This window comes from Kryptolebias marmoratus, linkage group LG16, assembly GCF_001649575.2.
Source record: "Kryptolebias marmoratus isolate JLee-2015 linkage group LG16, ASM164957v2, whole genome shotgun sequence".
In the NCBI taxonomy this organism is placed as follows: domain Eukaryota; kingdom Metazoa; phylum Chordata; class Actinopteri; order Cyprinodontiformes; family Rivulidae; genus Kryptolebias; species Kryptolebias marmoratus.
Genome location: NC_051445.1, coordinates 17,449,392 through 17,471,667, shown reverse-complemented (window position 1 = coordinate 17,471,667; position 22,276 = coordinate 17,449,392). Strand labels below are relative to the sequence as shown.

The window sequence follows — 22,276 nt, the reverse complement described above, 5'->3', positions numbered from 1 at the left end:
TGTGTTCCAGACAAACCATCTGGTGCACTTTATTAATGACTGACCCTACAAGCTTTAGATGTCGCCTATCTGCCACCACTCGCTGTGTTTGTGTGTCCGTGTACGTGAGTAAAAACAGGAGCATGCTGATTGATGAAGTGAGGTTTTGTGCACTTTAACCACTGAAGCAGGTGTACTGGTCACAAAAAAACACCTTTTCCTGACACCTTTTCACCCTTTTTACTACTCTCCATTGGGCACAAATACACTCACAATTAAAAACAAGCCACCCCTCTGTTGACTGTGTTTCAGGTAATTTGGAGTCATTTCACAAAGCCTGGTCAACCATGCAGGATAAATCTCCATTTCATTAAATATTAAAAAACTGAAAATTACAACTTCATGTGTAAAAGAAAATGCTAACTGACAACTGTAAGTATCAACAGGAACAAAGTGATGGTGAAAACAATAGATGAGGACAATGAAAGAAAGAAGAGGAAGGAAAAAAAGAAAAAATAAACAGCATTGTGATCGTCGGGCCGTTTGATCCCTCTAAGACATATTCCATTTCTCCAACGAGAATCGGGGGAGGAAGGAGAGAGGAGGGAAAAAGAGAATGACTTATGAAGACACGCTACTTGAAAGAGATGTGTCAACACTTTGATGGTAAAGACTGAATGAGTACAGATGCAAGAGGAAATGCAACATATGGGACAAGACAGCATATGTAAGAGGTTAAATGAGGAAAAAAGGGTCAGAATAATATTTAAACTAAAGTATGAACACATTGAGCATCTGTACAGCCCTAATGCTTTAATATTCTGAGAGCTGTTGCACTATATTGCATAATATTGTTCAACATTTTTAGACATTGCTGCAACTATCGGGGGATCACACCACACTGCTCAACCTCCCAGGGAACGTTTACTCCTGGGTGTTAGAAAGGAGCCTCTGATCAATTGTCAAACTTCGGATCAAGGAGCAGTATTGATTTTGTTCAGGTCTTGGAACAGTGGACCAGATCTTCACCCCTGCAAAGTACTGAAGGGGTCATGGGAAGTTGGTTAAACAGCAGTCTATATGTTTTTCTTTTTTTTTTTTGTAGACCTGGAGAAGGTTTATCTCTGTGTCCTGCAAGGAATTACATCTGGGATGCTGCAAAGGTTTTAGGCACCAGGGTTGTTTTTAGGGGCTATCAAGTCCAAATATAACCAAAAAAAGGGTGTGTCTGCATCCTCATTCCAAACTTTGTGGTTGCAGTTAGATCTCTCCAGGGCTGAGACTGTTTGTGGTGTTCATGTTCATGGACAGAATCTCAAAGTGTAATTGTGAAGAGAGAGGGTGTCTGGTTTGGGAACCTTTGGATCTTATCTTTGCTTTTTGCAAATGATGCGATGCTGTTGGCATCTTCAAGATATTATATTCATGGTACACTGAAGCAGTTTACAGCTGAGTGTGAAGTTGCAGGAATGAAGGTCGGCTCCTCTAAATATGATGCTATGATTATCAAGTGAAAAAACAGTAGAATGCTCCCACTAGTTAGACGATGAGTCTCTGTCTCAAAAAGAGGAGTTTAAGAATCTTAGTATGTTGTTCGCAAATGATATTAAAAGAAATGAACCAACAAATTTGGGCTTTAAGTGCTGTAATGAGGACACTGCACCGATATGTGGTGGTAGAAGGAGCTGAGCTAAACTCTCGATTCACTGATCCATCCATGTTTCAGCAGCCACATGTGGTCATGGGATTTGAATCATGACCAAAAGATTAAGATCTCAGGTACAAGTGGCTAAACCAGTGTTTCCCCTGGAGGATGGCTGAACTCAGCAGCCTTAGAGATGGGGTGAGGAGCTGTGTCATTCAGAAGGCACTCCAAGTAGAGTCACTGCTCTTTCACAAGGAGTCAGCTGAGGTGGTTTGAAGATCTGATTACAATGCCTCCTGGCTACATTCCTTTGGAAGTCTCACTGAGAAAATAAAACTTGCTGCAGAACCAGAATTTACCTCAAGATTATATAGCATGTCCTTCATGATCCTGGAAAACCTCAAAATTCCCTGTGAGACTGAAGAGGCTCTCCATTGACAGGAATGTCTAGATATTGCTCCTGGACCCCCTCAACCCAACTCTGAACAAGTGGATAAAATTGGATGGATATTTGGAGGCAATGACCTTACAAATAGATCATTTAAATTTGAATAATACTCACATGGGTTTATACGAACCTGCTCAATTTGCTACAGGCGAAATATGCAATAAAGCGAAGAGATGGTCTTTTTACTTAAAAAAAAGAAGGTTACAGTGTAACAACTGTTATTACCAGGCAGGCGCAGTTACTCAGTGAATGTTCTGGAAGATTACTATTCGCACACAGAGTCATATGTGAAAAGAGCTGTTCATATATAGTTAGCTAGGTAAACTGAAATACTCTAACAACATATAATGTAGGAAAAAAAAAATTAAAATCCTTCGAAAATTCATAAAATGAGGACACCAAATTAATGTTCATATTTTTATGCAAACTGGAAAGCAGAACATAATTCATCCATTAAGATTTCATATATATTCACCAAGATAACAGTTGCTCATTAAGTGATCCAAAACAACAATAACAAAGGAATAATAATAATAATACATTTTTACCAGTGATATACTGACTTATAAAACTTGCTTCACCAAATTAGCTGACAATTTTGCTTGAGATGAATTTTCACTTGTTGACTTTTTGGAACAAAATAGATGTTAAGGTCCATTTTGACCTTACACCAGCATTTAAAAATGAAGCCTCATTAACTACAAAGTACAAAACAAGAACAACCTGTTTGTGCAATATAGCACTTATGCTTTGTTTATTTTCTAGATTTCATGACAAAATCTTTGGCTGTTTGTCAAAGACTTCCACCAAACCTTTCATGACTAAGAATCCACACAAACAAACATAGTGTTAAGAGTTGTGAAGCAGCAGAGCTCAGTCATTACCGTCATTTCTGATTTTGTGTTTTCATGTCCACACTCACCACATGTGCTGGGACTTGCTCCATCTTAGCAGCAGGGGTACCGGGTCTGGGGTAGAACTGGTTGATGAAAAGACTGGGAAATTGATAGTGTTTCACCAGCTTTACTGTCTCTTGGAAATCGTCCTCAGTTTCACCGGGAAAACCACAGATTATATCTGTAGCAATTGTTACACCAGGTACTCTATAAGAGAGACAGAAACACTTTTAGGTTAGTTATTACAGTTTGGGCTTTTTCTTGATTGTAAAAATCACACACAAATAAATAATAACTAATAAGCTGTTTTATCTGAGAAGAGTTTTCCATTTGTATTATGTCTTACATTATTAAGAAAATGATGAGCAGGATAAGATGCAACAACAGTGATGCTAATGGTTGGTGGGTTTTACACCAGTTTACCACAGACTCATAGTACTGTTGGATAAATAACTGCTAATAATCTTTTTCTTTATTTATTTTTAGTGCACTTGTCTAAAAAAGTACTCATATTGTAGTTATTATGAAATTCAACAGATAAAATTCAACAACAATCAGTGAAGTCTAACATTTATTAACCATTGACCACTGCTCAATGAGTTACTGTGAAGATTGTAATTACAAACATTTTCCAACTGTACACACAAAAAAACTGCATTACAGGAGGGTAATTTCTTTCCCCGTGGACTCATTCAGCCAATCAAAAGTTGATTAGCAACCTCCTGTGCAAATCACTAGGTATTGATTAAAGACACTGGCTAGATCATTGGATTAATTGTGGCCAGTAGGACAATATTGGAGAGAACAAATAGATTTGTCCCATCTACATTATTTGCATTGGCATCAATTGGATGGTTTGTAAAACAGCACCAAAGCAAAGTCATCACTATCTGTCTGAAAACAACAGACCTCTGGAGGACATACTTGACCTTCAGTGTGAAATACAGACTGGTTTGAAATTATTGCCTTGAGGTTTCAGTGATTAAACTTGATCAGAAAGCCACTAATCACCATCTCTAAGATCTTAAAAAAAACTGTCAATTACTATAATATGCTAATTTTGTAATATGAGGATTACATAAAAATAAAATTAAAAAATGATGTAATGAGCAGTAGGGGATTGAAATTGTCTTTGGCAGGCTTGTTGTTTCAGAGGATACAGTTATTTGTTACCCTTTCCTTCCTTAAGTCAGAAACAATATCCTAAATTGAAATAATTGGAAATCATTCTGACTGTGAATTTTTTATCCAACCTTAAGATCCAGTGGAACAGGAGAAAAACAATAAAACAGTAGAAAATGTAATTGCTTTCTTAAAAAAAAAAGAAAAAAAAAAGATAAACACTCTGCTCAAAAATACCAGGATGTTTTCAGCAACTGAAATCTCCCAGGTATTTTGGATATTTTGTCTTATCATTGAATCTTTTCTTGTTCCTCGTCATTATAGTTAAATGTAAAAAAAATACCATCAAAACCGCAATAAAAATAAAGACTCCGCAGAGTAAAAATAAAAGATAATCTTTGATTTCCTGCTGAAAATCAATAAAAGCTCAGATTTAGACAAACAAGAAACACAATGATAATGTAAATGGACCGCAAACATAAAATAGATCAACAAAGACATCAAGCCAAAAAAAAAAGTGGGAAAGACATCTTCTCAACGATTGACGACATGATACATTTTTAATTGCATTAACTTCCTGCATCTGCAACCCTGTGATAACCCCTGACCTATTGATGAGTTGCTTGGCTCTCAGTCATTAATATTAACCAGTAGCTTGAAGGCACAGGCATCCTTGACCTTTCAGATGTACCTGACATGTAGTAAAAGGTCAAACTGATTAAATAATAAAAATAAAAAATGTACCTTATGGCCAAAGTGATAATGTCTTTTGTAAATAAAAGTAAATTTTTTGAACCCTTTCTATAAACCCCCCTCTTTTTTGGCAAACAATTGATGGTTTAAATTCTGCATGCCTGCTTTTGTAATAATCAAATAAAGTCTGTTTTGAAAAGGTGCACAACAGGAAGATTTTTTTAAGCTGAAATATGATTATTGAGTCCAAAATAAGAAATTTGTTGTCTGGTTTCATTGCGAAAGACATCTTGTTAATTTTAAGCAATACATTAGATCTGTTAAGTTAAATATTGAATTCTCCTGCTCATTATTAATTGCTACTTAGCTCTTCCTTACCATATCACCTGGCTGTTTCAGTGTTGGCTGTGGGATGGAAAGTAAATACAAAGCATTACGAACAAACAGTGTCTCTACAGCTGATGTGCTGTGGCTCTTTTGTGGTACTAGTGTTATGGAAGTATAGCCAATAAGAATGACTTATTTCATTATTGCAGGAATACTTAAAATATGACACTTTTGTTGAAAATAGGACGTACATTTCAGACCAGGGCTTCAAAATAACTAAAGAAACTCCAACACAGAGAAAAGGAGCAGAAGAGAGTAGTGTAAATTGACTTTTATGGATTTTTCTAAGGTGCAGGCTGAGAAGGTTAAGAAAAAAAAAAGAAAAACATGTGCACACACTGTCATTTTGACACCTCTGCCTCTCCCAGATCTAAGGGTGATAGAGGTGTGATGTGTGATACTAATGAATAAGAACCACAGTGATACTCTCCTTGTTAAAAATGAAAGAAGAGAAATGTATCTTGTTATTGTTCACCTCTGAAAAAACAGAGTGTAAGAAACGGAGATAGAAGCAGGAAAGAATAGAATGAAGAAGAGTAGGGATTACATTTCAGGTCTGCTTGCTTTCAATTAAACTGATGCAGACGTGGGCTAATCTCACAAAGCTATAACTACCCATAAACCCTGGCAGAACAACACGAGAGTCTTTGCTGTAATGAAAAGAGATAAAAAAAAGAAGATCAGAATCTAACAAAGGACACTCTATCAGGTACGGTCAGGCATGGGTAAAGTGTTGATTGTTTACTGTTTAGTACTGATTAGAATAAGATATCAGAGCCAGCATCATCTGCCCTATAACACATGAAGAATAGGTGGTGGCCATGTTCTATGCAGAAGGACAAACTGGCTCATTTGTGGCAGAATGAAAACAGAAAAGGAAAACAAAACATTTTTTATAGATTAGTTAAAAAATGAAGATAGTGGGATAAATTTTACTAAATTTCAATTAAGATATAAATATGCAAAAAATACATATTACATTTTCACAAGCAACATAGAAAGACTGAAAACACTTTTACTGACTTTACCTTTAATCATCTACATTTATAGGAGCAACGTGCCATTGGTGTCCTGTTTGAAAATGTTAAGGTGAATTTCTTCCTTTTAAGGCCAGTTCCCAAACTCTCTGTGGCCCACATTTTCAAGCAGTGGCGTCCAATCCTGGTCCTTGAGGGCCACTATCCTGCATGCTTTAGATGTTTCCCTGCTTCAACACACCTGATTTGAATGAATGGGTGATTAATAGGCTTCTGCAGAACTTAAGGACATGCTGAAGAGGTAATTCAGCCATTGAATCGGGTGTGTTGGCGCAGGGAAACAACTAGGAAATAGTGGCTCTTGAAAACAAAGATTGGACACCGCTTCTTCAGAGTTTCTCTGCATTGTTTCTTTCCCTGGAAATCTGCTGGAAACGTTTGACATCAGTCTGCCAAGAGATATCCTTTATTTTGTGCTTGATGACGGCACTGGAGAGGACTATGTAATATCAAGCAGCAGTGATTCACGGGGTAAGATTAGATGACCGAAGGCCACTGAATAGGAATCACAGCTTTTTCACAGTCATCAATGCAGCTTGTGATCCCCTCATGCTTTATGCATGGAGTCGATATGATCCTGGATGAGACCTCTTCAATTAGGAGGAAACTGTTTCATCACAATATAAAAGTTGGTCTGGAAAACTTTGTGTTGACTTGAAAGACCGATTCCTCTGGTGAGACAAATGGAAGTGGAAACTGTGCCGGAAAAATGCCCCACAGAGGGTAACAAAGCCGCCAAGCCCCCGCCCCCCGGGGTGATCTAGGGTTCTGGATTAGTTTTGAACTCATTGCCCATTTTAGAGGGGAAAAAAAAGCTAATCACTAATACAGAAATTCCTGCAGTAGCCTCAGAGTGAAAGTCACCACTAAAGTCACTAAATCAAAAGTCCTAATGGGGTAAGAAAACAGGCTGGTGTTTGTGTGTACCTTCTCCCTGTTATCTGTCTTCCTGCTTTATCGAGGCAGCAAGATCACATCCCTGAAGACCACAGCCTCCTTTAACCACAGTTCAGTATCAGGCTGAGTAAGCAAGCTGAAGATGTGTTCATAAAACTCTAGATATGTATACAATCAGTGTCCTGTCTTCCTCAATGCACTTAAACAAGCTTTATAAAACACGCCATTGTTCGGTTTACTGTCGGCTCTTTGTTTACCGAGGTCCTAACATTCCTTTTACATGTGTGAGTCTTTTAGAAACACGCAGCCAGCTTTTTAAAATCATATATTCAAAATAAATGCAAGCATCTTTACGAAACAGATGCCTGCGAGCTGTACCCGTGATAAGACGAAAGAGAAAACACTTGGAGAGAAACCCAGAAAAATGAACACAGGGGAGGAGAAAAACGAGAGTGGTTTAGAGGTGTGGTGGGGAAGGTGATAGGAGGTGGGATGAAAAGAATAAGGATAGAAGAAAAACAATCTGGGAAGGTAAATATTTACTTATTCATGTGTCAGAAAGAGACCACACTACCCATCTGTGCTGCAGTATGTGTGTTTTCTTAAATGAAAACAAGCGGAGCGCTCGAGGTGCTGCGGCGTAGGAGTCGGACGGTGGAAGGGAAATAAGACGCAGTAACGATGGGAATGCTGGGTAAACGGGAAAGATTTGATTTGGACGTATTTGTTGTCAAATGTAAAAGTTCAGGAAGCTTTTGGCTTGAGGGAAAGTGAAGTTTTTAATAAAATCATTATCTGAAGGCATTGCTATTACAAATAACAACATCTGAAGTGAGAATGCATTTTGCAAACAAAAGAATAAATAAATAAGTTTGACAACTATTTTGCCAAAATAGGGTCGCGTTTGAAATGATCAACTCTCAGGAGACAATTTAAGTTCTCAAAAAAGACCATCTGTCTCTTTCATAGTTTTTCTTTATTTTTGTCTGCTGTGTTTTTTGCCTATTTTCAGCAAAAGCTCAGGTTCAAAATTCTTTTTAGAGGCCTAATACTATTAAAGTGTGTGTATTAAATAAAACAACTCAGCTGATAGGTTGGAAATGATGTCTTTTTGCTGTTAGAAGAATGTCAAACCAAAATATAAATGTCTTATATAAGGATGTAAGGCATTATAAGCCTGAACAGTTCACTGTTTCTGTGGAAGATAACACAGATAACACACGTTTTGTAACTGTGTATACTGTATCACATACACACAAATTAAGCAATAGATTATAATGAAGGTAACAGTTTCTTTGAGAAAGTTAATCTATAATACAGATTTTAATCATTAATAATGCTATAAACTGGGATCTGATCTCACTGTGGTATCTTTCTTCAAAAATATGTTATTGAATTGACATTATTCGGTTGTTGCAAATACCATTTCTTAGGTCATATTGTGACTGTTTTTTAAACCGTTTTATGGTCATTACTGTGGGAAATGAAATTACACAATTTATTTATATTAGAAGTATTGTTTTTCCTCTACGTTCAATTTACTTGGTGTTTGTTCTTCATTTATTGTCCGTGAAGTACTTTGTGATCCTCTCAGCTCCTATGAAAAGTGCTCATATAGTCTGTTACTAGTTCATTTATTAATAATTGAAAATAAAACCTTATAAATTAAACTTTTCAGCTTATTAACCTTTGAAACATCCTCAAAGTAAAAAATAAACCCAACATTTTGAACCACTCTGACTCAAATACCTCATGAAACACCTCCTTCAATATCAAATCTAAATATACAGCAGTTTTAAAGGTCATCCTATCTCAGTTTTTCAGTGGCTTAAATGAATTTTGAAGATAGGATTATAATGTCAGGAGTGTGACTACAGAAACATTACATGTCCCACTCAGAGAATGGGTCATTACTGCCACCTATTATCCACACTTTGAAGAAGTGTTGGGAAAAATGAAAATGTTATTGGCATTATATCGCCCAGTCAGAATTGTTTCTCATCTCAGTTTGCATTTGTGTTGCTTGTCCTTTCTTTTTATTTGTGTGGCTATGAATACTGTATATATTTGTGCTCACTAAATAGTTACAGACATCCCAATTACACAGTTTGATGTAAAATGCATCTAATGAAACATAGCTGTTCTTGATGTGCAAGAAAGACGTAACCTGACAAAGAAGGAACACTTGTGAGGGTTGTGAGCCATCATTCAGTCTCTTAAGTGTCTGAATTAGCAGTGGCACCTTAAGGTAATGGTACTGTCATGTCACAGCTCAATTTATAGAAAAGGAAAGAGAAAGAAAAAGGTCTGCTTGATTATCACGCACTGACACCATCAAGGATGAAGTGGAGTCCTGTTGGTAACTATTGAAGACATGTCAGGTGTCTTTGCAGATGATAAAAGTGTTCCAAAACACTTAAACCTGCACAAGAACACATCGGCCCTTACTGTGATCCTATTTTATTGTAACAATAAGATTAAACTAAACTGGATATCTTAGTGACAGCTACCACGACGTAACAACCTGACCACATCAGAACAGAGCTGATATCGTCACTGTAGTCAGAACATCATTAAAATTGTTTTAATTTATAAGGAGTAGAGTTGGAAGTGGCATTACAAAAATCAGAGAAGCCCTTAAAAGACTGAAATTTACAAATATAAAAAAAATTTTAAAAACACTAGTGTATGTGAAAATACAGACTGCTTCCATTGGTCTGATAACCTGTAAATCATCAAGAAGCTAATTCTTTCCTGTATAAAAGTAAATCAATTTAAGATTATATTAGTCTTATTTGTGTTTATTGTAAACTCTAGGAATCGCAGAAGTGAAAGATCTGATGTTGGATAATTTTATTGTACAAATAACCTCTTTATATGCTTCAGATCGTTAAATTTTACTGATGTCCTGATCCATGCTTGATAATCCAGGAAGATAATAATAATGAACGAGTTCTTCAGATGATGCGTACTAAAAAACAACTGGATTATTATCTTTTTAAATGTTACTGATATGGCAAAAAGCAGGAAAAAGTGCAATTAGTGTAGCAGAGTCACAATTGGATTTACAATGAAAACTATTTTCAAACTTTTTGTGATCCAGCCATGTTCTAATAGGTCCTGTAGGTCATGGAGAGCGTACCTGGGACATAATCCATTAGGAAGGTGGTTTAAAATATGAAGATTGTAAATTCCTTAAGTTAGTAAAAGCCCATATTATGTTCAGTCTTTTCTGAATTGTGGAGTTCCTGTGTGACCTTTTAAATTGGTGTGGTAAATAAGCTTGGGTTTGACAGTCTTCCTTTTTTTTTCTTTTAGTAATTTGGTCATATATTGTGAAGAGAAGCAAAATAAACTCATTCATTCATCCATGTAACTATATGAAGCGATTTAACATGCTGGATATGCTGGAGTTTTAATAATACTAAAGCTTTAAACCTGCGGTGTAAAATAATCTTTATCTTTTTATGCTGCGGGTCATTTGTAAAGATCGAGGTGGCTGCTGTGGGATGAGCGGAGAGCCAAGTAAATAATGATTCCACTGAAGTCATCAGTAAACTTTATCATTTAATGAAACACCCTGAACACAGCAGAGCGGAACTGCAGCTCAATTCCACACACACACACCCACACACACGTAAGCTAGCAGAGACATACATCATTAGCCCTGGAGAAGGGTAATGAGAACACACACATACACTTTTCATTAGTCTGAGCTAGAAGTAATGAGAGCACGGACACCACAAATCCATCTACACACAGACATTCACACATGTGCATATGAAAGCTTCTAGAGGGCAGCGGTGCAAAGACTGAAAGACTTGTGACTGTCTGGCCAGGTGTTAAATGGACTGTACCTTTGCACTTCATTTCAATTTAATCCAACCTTTAGTGGCATATCAGCAGCCTGTGATTCAGCTCTCCATCTGACAGCTCTAACCTGACCTGTGCAGATACGGAGAACATCAAGACACTGGACAACTGCTGGACATAAAAGCCCTACTTGAATCAAATGAACGGCTGACATGACTTTCATGTAGACGTTAGTGATCTTTTCATCATGCACCTCACAGCTCACCCACATAAAGTCAGAAATATGCTTAATGACATGCATTGCTAAAAGCAAGGAGCTTTTTTTTTTGGGACAATGAGTCTGTGTTTCAAAAATGTTAAAAAGTTCAGCAATTAAAAGTGACATTTTCAGAGTAACTTGAAGGGGGGCAAAAGAAATAAAATCTCCATTAAAATGAATTCATGGAAGTAAAAGAGAAACATTGAGGTAAATGTTAGGATGGCAATTACCAACAGTTTAAATGTTTCGTATCTAAAAGCTGTTTGTTCTTTAGAGAGGCTGTAGGCTTCCGTGCTGATGGGTCCAATGCAAATGACAAAAAGATTTGTGAAGTTTGATTTCAGATTAGATGCCTGCATATTCAAGTATGTGCAACTTGAGTTAGTGATCAGTTTTGGTCCAAAATCATTATTTATACACACACACACACACACACACACATATTATATATATATATATATATATATATATATATATATATACACACACACACACACACAAATATATATATTTAAAAATATATATGTATATAAAAAATATATATATATACACACACACAGTAAAGTAGTAATAAATACAAGAAAGTAACTGGTCGTATGATCCAGAAAGAAGCTTTGACTGATGCTGCCTTTGCTTGTAATCATTCATAACTAACTACTCATTTAATGAGTCATTAAGCTGATGGGCACCAGAGCTCAAGACCATCATTTCTTGAAATGAGGATAAAACTGTTCGGCAAAAATTCCTGTTTCGACATTGCATTTCCCAGAATATGAGCTACGTCAGACTTTATTAGAGCCAAATAGATGGTAAATTAAATATGAACAGATATACTATGGATGTTTTATCTCTCCATTTCACAACAACAAGGGAATAAATAAAGCTACACATCTGAAATATTTCTGCCTAATTTTCTAACCACTGACAACAAAAACTTCAAATAAAGCAAATAATTTCTCTTAAACTATGACATTTTGAACCGAAGAAAATTGCTACATTTTTTTAATGCTTTTCAGGACTCTTTGGTATACTGTTTTTGCATCTACACTGCAACAGGTGCTTGCACAACAATCACATTGCAGGATTTGTGATGTAATGTGAGGTAATTTCACTTCATTGTGTCATAACACAAAAAGTTTGCTGCATAATGCAAAAAGATTTTCCAAACTTCTCATTTCGTGGAACTAATCTACAAAAGAACTCTGAGAAAAAGTAAAACAAGCAGATTCAATATTATCTTGGGAAGGACTTTTTTTCAGTGTTTTCAGTTAATATGTTGGCTCTGCATGTCATTGTGAAATACGAAAGGAACACATGCATAAACAATCACAACAAACTTAGGATTTATTCATCAACAACAAGGGAAAGTTGTGTCTCTCTTTAGTTAAAGGCCTGTTTTTCTAATTCAGGGAACTCAACCACCATCTTTCTGAAAATCCAGTAGTTCCTGCTAGTTTTTAAGGGCCAGTCAAACCCAGAATCTACTTGTATCAGTCTCTGTTTGGGGAGTGGGCTTTACTGCAGCCTTCTTCTTCCCTGGTTAGACAGGAGGCTCACAGGGCTTATAGATTTCCCCTCATGTCTGCCATCCCTTTAACGCCGTTCTGTGCACTGCCCTCCTGGGTGACGTAAACAGGGCAGCACCAGATGAGGATACAGCCTTCCTATTAAGGGAAGCAATAATTGTGATCTCTGTGAGAAGGACAAAGACATTTATCTCCAGTGTTTGTTGCATTAAAACACTCTGTAAAGCATCGAAGTTGAAGTAAAAAGTCATCATTAACTCAGGCAATTTTTTGCACAAAACTCCCTCCTAAAATGATCTACATGAGTCCTTTTAAAATCATCTTTTTAAAAATCATGTTCTTTAAAGAAAAGACCCACAATGAAAGCTGTTATTTTCTCATAACATAAAAGCCCACTGCCTCCTGTTGTTTTAAACAAATGTCCACTGAAAGAAAATGTGGATGTAAATGATAAAGGCGAGCCTGCGTACCATTTACCTCCTCTGTCAAAACCAAGAGCTGAATTAAATACTGCTTAAGAAAAAAAAACAATTTAGAGAAGGCTGCTGCAATATAAATATTAGAGGTACACAAATTCCTTGATGCTAAGATGCTTTTTAATGGGAATAAGTATTGATGCCGTAACTACTGATCACCGGCTCTTTTTGTACACAAACAAATATTTGATACCTAACTTCATCTTCAGAGTTTGCGTCTGCCGTCAAATAGTCTCTTTTAAAAGGCAAATTTCTCTCCACTTGAAAACAGTGTAAGAGGAATTAGAAACAGAAAGTCTAAAGTACCAGCTGAGCAGTTCTTGATGTCAGAAATAACACCTCTGAAACTTGAAAGTGTTACATAACCGGAAAGGTAAAAAACAAAGAGCCACTCTAATAAAAGCCTATTTATAATGTCACACCAAGACATTATAGTCCATTAGCTGTGATCGAAACTGTGTTGAAATTTGCTTTGAAAGGCAGAGTGAAGGAGAAATATGATGTCAGATGAACTGAAAGCAGAGCCACACAGTGAAATATTACTCAGCTCCAAGTGTCGACTGACCTTGTGTGAAAGCGTTTATGTAGACAATGCTTGATGTCACTTGATATGTCTTCAGATTTCTTAAACAGAGCTTTTGTTTTTACATTCAATTGTGACCCGTCTTTACTCCCAGTCACACTGACCTGTGAAAATCTCTCTTTAAGCACCGTAACTGCTGCATAGTTTTTCATTTGGGGTTGCAAACTTTGTGCACTATTGTAAAGTTCCTAAAAAAGATGTTATAACACACACTTTACTTCTTTACTACAAAGTGGACAACAAGCCTCAAGCTAACTTCAGTCCAGGCGAGTTTTCGAGGTAAAACATTCAGTCTGTTCTTTTGGGTAAACTAGATATTACAGATTTTCTGTTACAGTGTAAACTGTATTTTGTTGGTAGGAAACAGTTCAAAGTGCTTCCTAACATTAAAGTACAAAATCTTACATTTTAGAGCGAAAAAGCAATCTAACCTTTTACATTTTAGGCAAATACAAAGAATCTGTAAGAGGTAAGGAACCTGTGCTAACTTGAACATAACCTTCAGGCTAATGAGGCTCAGGGATTTTTTCTGACAAAAAATAACAACAAACAAGCCCCCCTACCACACACACACACAAACTTACTGCTTCTAAATCTCTATTTGTTCTAAAATCATGACTGGTGAAATGGTCTGAGGAGCTTAATACAAATGAACACAACTTAATGAAGAAAAACTTAATTCCTGTAATTACACTGAAGCTGTTTGTAATGAACCTGAGTGTGTGTGTGGTTTATGGGAAGGAAATAGGGTTTAATCCAGAGGAAGTGTCAATAAGACAACAATGTGTTAGGAATTGCCAAGAATCATTATCCACATGCTGGCTCTCGCTCCACAGCCCTCAGTCTCACAGTTTCAGCTTGTTGTGAAGTTAATGATTTGTCTCTGCTTGCTTCCTGTAGTTTAAAATGGGGCACTTCACAAAGCTAGACTTATTGACACACACACACACAGTCAGGTAAGCAGACAGGAAGGCTCTTTTTCTTAAACACTCAGCAATTAAATAACGTCTACGCAAAAAAGAAAAGACAACAAACACAATACAATTAAGATGTCAGATAAATGCAACAGCTGTTGCAGTTATTGAACCTTGGTGAGTTTTATATCTCTCACCTTTAGTCGGTTAGGCAAAGGTTAACTCAAAAATACATATTAATCTGACAAAAACAAAAATGAAAAGGATATCTTGAATTCTGAACACTGAAGAGGAACTTTCAGGGAGTTTAAGTTACTCAAAGTGTGTGTGTGTGTGTGTGTGTGCCTACAGCCACTAAAGCAGGCTGTTTGCTGTACGTGCTTTTGCCGTGACCAAATAGAGTTTTAATTCAAAGACTGGGAGTCAAAACAAACACTGAAACCCAACGCTTCATTTACTTGCTGAATCATCAGCTGGAGGGAGCTGTGAGGGGAAAGCAGGTGTGGAATGTTGACAAGTCCCGCCAGTGTGCCAAGTTATAGCGGTAAACTCTGATCTTTCCCGCCTCATCTCTTTTTCTTACCCCCCCCACCCCCCCACCCCACCACTGCGTTTTTTTTTGGTTTTGTTTTGTTTTGTTTCATCCCAGTCCCTTAAGGGAGATGTCATCCCTCCCGCCCGCTATTCAAGTGAAACATTAGCCCCTGGCCGATACCTTAAACTCCTAAATGTGTGAGTGTGTGTGTGTAAACCAATAACGGTATCTTCAATGACAAACAGAGCAGCAGACTGTCTCAGCACAGCACACACAACGGTGTAGTCACGCCACTGCTGCATGTGTCCTGCTGTAACCTTGAGAGGGTTGATATAACCGTGTCACTCCTCGTGACTAATGGCAATGACTAACACAGCACCACACGCACAGACAGCACACAAACAACTGTCTTGGAGCCATTTGCTTGTCAAGAACCTGTTCGCTACATTTAAGACCCGTTGAGACACACACAAACACAAAGTTTATCATCGACACATTATACCAGCAGTCACGGCGTCACTCTGGCTGCTCATTGCAAGATACCACAAACACATAAATGTGCCCAAGATACTAGAAAGCCAAGCTAATCAATCTGAGAAGAGATCTACTGAATTAAGACTTTCACAGCAACAAGTCTTCCACAAAAGTCTGATTAACGTACATATTAGTCCCATTGGTTGTTTTGTGATTTCACTCATATTTTACATGCTTTGAATAAAAAAATCAACAGGTGATTACAAGTTTACCATAGGGCCAGCACACAGACTAACAACAGTAAGTGTTTCCACTCAGGCCTAAGGTAAATTTAGAAGCTCCAGTTAACCCAACCTGCTTGTTTTCAGATTGCAGGAGGAAAGCGAGGTGATCGGAGAAAACCCACACTTGAAACGGGAGAACGTAAGAACTTCATACAGGAAAACCCCCGACTGAGATTTAAATCTTCACCTTTCTTACTGGGAGGCATCAGTGCTTACAACCACACCGCTGTGCAGACCCACGGTTTAAACAATAACAAAACGTTTTAGAATCTACATTTTATTTAATAAAATTGCATGCAAACAACTTGGATTTGGCTTTTGTTTCCTTAAAACGATAGTTGGCAGAATGCGAGAAACGGAACAACAATAGAGTGAGGTGGAGAAGAGTAGTGACCCAGTGATCAAATAAACATTCACAGAGAGCAGGAGATTCCTCTTGGTCAAGTTATGGGTCAAGAATGTTGATGCCAATTATCTGTCCAGGGTCTTATTGTCAATAAGCCACTGATATCACGAAGACGAAACACTTGTTGAAATCCACATTCCTTTGGGGAGAAAAAAGTTATAGTGGTTAATAATTATTCTTTGTTGCTGTGGATCTAAGTCTGTGGTTTAAAACTACAGGAAAAAATAAGCAAACTCCAATGGTTAGATAAAATAACTAAAGCTGAGAGGAAAGTGAGTGGATCTCCTTGAAAGAAGGACCTCTATGACCTGAAGCTTAAAGGCTTTTCAGAGGTCAGAAACGTATAACCTCAAGAGAAACCTCAGTAAGGCTGAGAGTCATACAATGCCAAACCATATCCAGTCATTAATACTATATGGTAACAAGATTGCTTTTGCTGCCTCCTGCTCTGAACTAACCCCCGCAAATTGACATTAAAACTGCCCGACTCTGCTCCCCAACTCACAGGAATATAGCTATTCTTTTTCCAAGCGTTTTATCTTTGACTTAAATGGTTCAAACACATTTAATCCTCCAGAGCAGTTCAGGGAAAATGTGCCCAGATATTAAGGCGAACTATAAAAGGACTGTGGAAAATCCTGACCACATTCATACACTATGTAACAGCCTTATTCCACCTTAAAAGGATTTTCACCAGAAATCATTACATAAAGACTGTACATCATTATGTTTTTGATTTATCAAAGCCAAGAGAAAGGAGTAAAAAAATATGGTTGCATTAGCAGACGAGAACAAATTAAACACTTTCATTCTGATTATTATTGCACTGATTGTTAGAATTATTCACAGCAGAAAACACTTAGGTTATAATAACCCAAAGATTTGTCACAGTGTAACTTGGAGTAGAGTAAATTTAATACAGTTTTTACTCTGTGGATGGGGATGGAATGACTTTAATAGAACACTTTATGTCCAAGTTTGCGAACAAAGGGATTAAACGTTGCAAAAAAAGAAAAAAAAAAAAGAGAATTCAGTTGACAAAATTTACTCACTGGTTTAAAAAAATATCAATAGAAATCCTCTATTCTCCTCATGTAGACAGTAGTCCTTCAAGCTTTGGTTCTTTAAAAGGAACCTGAGGGTTCAACTTAGTATCTTAGAAAAAGTCACCATTATTTTAGGTTATGTAAACATTAAAAGGTTAATACTAGTTTAAAAGGCCACAAAGGTTTTTCTGAAAGCTTCCTGTTTAGAAAAGATAATCTTTTGTGTGAACTGTCCGATCCAAGAGAAGAGCTACTGTAGCTCAAATTGCCGAAAACGTTAATAACGTGGTGCATTTTTGTTTTGTATGGAGCTGTGTATCTGCAGACCAGTTGGGTGTCTGAGCTGATCCACGTCAGCTACTAAATGCACTTATATTGGGAATGTGCTGACTGAACTTCTGGCCTTTCTCCCAGAAATGCAAAATGTTGTCATGGTCTAATGGATCAAGTTTTATTCACATCATGTAGATGCCTAGACTAGTTAATGTGAGTCATGGCACTAGAATATACTGGGGGGGTGACATCTTGTCACACTGTAAAAAATATTTTAAGGGAGTTGGAATAATACAAGTTTGGGAAGAAGGATTGGCCCAGATCTCAGTCCACTTAAGTATCTGTAGGATGGATTTGCACCATGTGTTTATTTTTGCTGAAAAGTCCTAACCTTCCCTTGGCAACAGTATGCCTTTTTTCCCCTGAAAACCCATATATCTAGGATGAGTCTTTGGAATGAACTTTTATGTTAATACATGGATACAAACATTGAGTTTGCAGTTTGTCTGAACCTATCTGTTCTCTCTCTGAGCTTGAATTATATCCTCGTTGTTGCTTAAGCAGCCAGATGGGTCACACCACTGGAAGAGGACTAGTTTGAATTTCACAAAAAAAAACACATGACAAGTTTCTGTTTAGATGCACGTTTCTGTAACAAATGCCAAAAAACAGAACTAACAAAAAAAGGCTGTTCATACTCAACAAGAGTAAGCATGTGTCTGTTTGTGTATGACAATTTACTTAACTGAACACTTAAAGAAACAGAATTAAACCAAAATTTTTTGCCAACGATTTGCTTAAAAATTCACAGTTTGTGTGTAAATGTGCGCAGTCATGTAAGAAAAACCTGTAACTCTAATTCTGAATGTATTTTAAAAAAATAAACAAGAACGATAGAGCAAGATATGTCAAAACGGAAGATCTGCAGCCAATCAGAAGCTCTGTCACATTTTCTCATCAATGAAGAAGCAAATTCAGAAACATAAAAGAATTAAGATGGAACAAAAAACCATGACTGGTTAAAAATTATGAGTAGAAGACAACTGTATAAAGGTTGGTTGGGTTTCTACACAGCGTTACATGGAAGCTAAAACAGCCTAACAGAGAAGAGATTAGGCAGAAAAAAACTCCTTTAAGTGTTTAATGGTTACCTATGAAACACTCAGCCTTATAAATATGTATACCTGAGCAGAAACAAACCTTGTGTCCTATAGCTTCAGGCTACAGTACTGAGTGGTTCTGCGAACTCTGTTAATATTAGTAAATACTGAACACACAGTTTTTAAATTACAGATTTGTAGAGTGAGATGCATAAAAAATCATCGCCTGGTTTTACATTTTAAATCTTGCTAGACTCTGACCTATTTGAGGCAGTTGCATAGAATCGATTGATTCCTCCAGCACATGGACATCGTCCACTTAGAGCAAAATCTACATTAACGAAACCGGTTGTGCAACACCAAAAGACTAACAAACTATGAATGTGTAAATATTTAGAATAGCTCATGACTATGTTTCAAAAACTACAAGTGCTACTTTTATATCTAATTTAAGACCTGAACAACATTAGGCTCAGAATCACCTGGATGCTAATTATGTTAAAACATGTTCATTTTGTGATTGAAATTTGTTAATAATATATATATATATATATATATATATATATATATATATTTAGTTGCACTGATCTAAAAAACACAATTTGTTCTAAATTCCATAAAAAAATAGTTATCATCTGGCAAACTACCCAAAGCATGCTTCAATGTTACATCACTGACACACATCCGCCTCCACTAAATCGTATAATAATACCAAAAGATTTAAGACAAAAATATGACACACACTCATTTTCATATGAATTCCTGTAACTCGTATTATCAAAGCATCACTTCTGTGTTCATTTAGCACTCCAACGTGCGCTGCCATGAATAATTATTCCATAACGGATTATCTATTATACAGAAAAAGATTACATTTTCATCTTTCAGGCAACATCGGAGGTCAGATCTGTTCAGTTAATGTCTGTTTATAATCCATCTCAGGAATGTACAAATTTAACTTTTAATATCAGTGGATTTGGGTGTAAGTATGTGTATTTTGGGGATTTTTTTTTCTCCAAATACAAACTGTGTCACACATCAAGGCTCAACAATGCTGCAGTCAGCTCTCCAATATGGTTCTAGTCTTTCTGAAATAAGAGAATAGCATTTTTAAGAAGCTAAAGAAGATGTTTGTTTTTACAGTAAAATAATGTAAATTAGCCACCTTACAGCTTACTTGATGCACCAGATGGTTTGTAACACAAACCCATCTGTGATGCTGTCCAAAGCAGGCACTTCTCAGCTGCTGACTGGATAAATTAAACATCCATCGGTAACTTTCTCTGTTTGGCTTTATCTAAGCAGATAAACTGAGGTAAATTAAACTCCTTTTGTAGTTTTATTTTGAATTTTATAGAAATGCTTTCAAAGCCATGTTTTTCTTCCTATAGATGCGTCTGCTTCTGACTGAACTCATGTGATACATCGCATTCAGCCCACTGTGAAATAATCAAAGCAGTGAACTCACAACTGCAACAGTATTTCAAGTAACAAACACAAGAATTCGAAAACGCTTACATCGATGAAAAGATGGATTTTCTAATTTCAAAGTTTGCTTTGTTGGTGCGCAGAACAAAGAAGTATCTGACACTCGCTGCCCTTTGAATCACGGTGAAAATAACAGAAAATCTGAACCTGAGACGTTTACATTCAAGCATACCTCTCTTTGAGGAAGTCTACCACTCGCTTAAAGTCGTCAACGCAGTATTCTCTCTTCATGTCCATCAGTACGCTGTCTGAGGCCGACTGCACAGGAACGTGAAGGAAGGCAAAGACTCGTGGATGATTCAGAATCTTAGCCATCTCCTGGTTAAACACAGAGGGAAAAAGAGACAAAGACATTAGGAAAAAAATATGGAAAAGCAATTCATATACGAGAAAACCTAAGGTCAGAATAACAGCCATAAAATGTGCAGATTTTTCTCCATGGTCTTTACATTAATCTGAGTCAAAAGTGGTAGTAATCATCTAAGAGGTTAAATTGAGTGAAAACAAAAAGACAAAAGCTGTTTAGGGGGTTTGACTGTCGATCAAACATACATTTTAACAATCAAATCTTTCATTACTAGTGGACTGAGCTGTCAGTTCTGTCTTTTCATTTAATGCCCGTAAACAGCTCAGAATATAAGGAGTTTTAAAGGTAAAGGCAAAGTTAAAATTTGAACAGTACAGGTTCACAAATAAACATGGGCAAAGCAAAACATTTATGAAAAAGAAAAGTAAATCAAAAAAACTACGAAACCAATTAAGAATAATAATAGCATATTAATGAACTAAAGTAACACAAAATGAAAAGAAAAAAAATAAATCAAGTATAGAAATTAATCAAGCTTTGAATGGCTCTAAGTTTTTCAGGTTCCAAATTGAGTAAATAGAGTTAACACCTAAAACATAATTAAGGTATTTAAATGAGTTTAAAAAGAGCACACGGTAAACAAGAGCGGCGTAACAGAAGAAGGTAAAAATATAAACCTGTAGCACCTTCATAAACAAAAAGACATTTAATAACTCTCATTACAGATTTCATTAAAAATAGTATAAGGCAATAATGATTAATATATTTTAAATTAGCTATCAGGTGGTGAGCAAATGTGTAACCAATCCTGCTCAGTCGGAATGGGCCAATTTCTAAAAGTCACAGTTCTGAAACCACCACGTCTTTCCTTCAGACTGTTCCTGCTGTTTATTTTCTGACATTTGACTTTCTTTTGACACATTTATGATATTCCAAACACAGTGTGGGTTTTTTTTGTTTTGTTTTCTGGTCATATATAACACAGAGCTGTGCTCCACCCTCCCCCACCCGATGCTGCGAGCTGTCAGTCAGCTGTGTGTGACGGCGTAATGAGGCGGAAACGCCACGAAATTTCCTCCTTGTTAAGAGAAAACTGCTGTTTGGGAAAAGTTCCAATGGTAATAAAACAAACACAACAATGACGGGGATACCAGAAGAGTGCCACCCATCACTTTTTAAGACACCACTGTTTTACGGCAAATGCTAATAGGACTTAGCATGACTGTTGATGGGGGTAAAACAGCCAACTGTAGACTTTGCACAAACTAATCTTCTCACTAATAAACTGGCTAACATCTCCTTCTTAGGCTCCTAATGTTACAAACAGGAGAACAGAAAAAAAGAACCAATGATTTGAACAATAAAAACTTTAACTTAGAAACCTAATTAGGTTAAACAGTTGTGTTTTCTATATTCTTATTCTATATTCTGCCACCTTTTTTTAAATAATCACATTTTGTCAAACAGTCTACTGTCTCTCCGGTGTTTCCGCTGACTGCATCAAAATATTATGAATGATTCTTATTTTAAAGACTTCAGGGTCGGATTTGGCAGAATTACAGGTGCTGGTCATAAAATTAGAATATCATGAAAAAGTAGATTGATTTCAGTAATTCCATTTAAAAAGTGAAACTTGTATATTATATTCATACATTACATACAAACTCATATATTTCAAATGTTTATTT

At 36.6% G+C, this 22,276-nt stretch overlaps 1 protein-coding gene across 1 annotated transcript in view; it reads right to left on the bottom strand.

Annotated features, from left to right (window-relative positions):
- The window catches only part of cdkal1 (CDK5 regulatory subunit associated protein 1-like 1), a 210,724-nt gene that overhangs the window by 57,763 nt on the left and 130,685 nt on the right, over nt 1-22,276 (bottom strand). Inside the window, exons 10-11 of the mRNA XM_017409794.3 lie at nt 20,454-20,599; nt 2,995-3,175 (exon numbers count right to left, since the gene is read on the bottom strand). Coding sequence (XP_017265283.1) covers nt 2,995-3,175; nt 20,454-20,599 — 327 coding nt within the window. The remainder of the gene's footprint in view (nt 1-2,994; nt 3,176-20,453; nt 20,600-22,276) is intronic.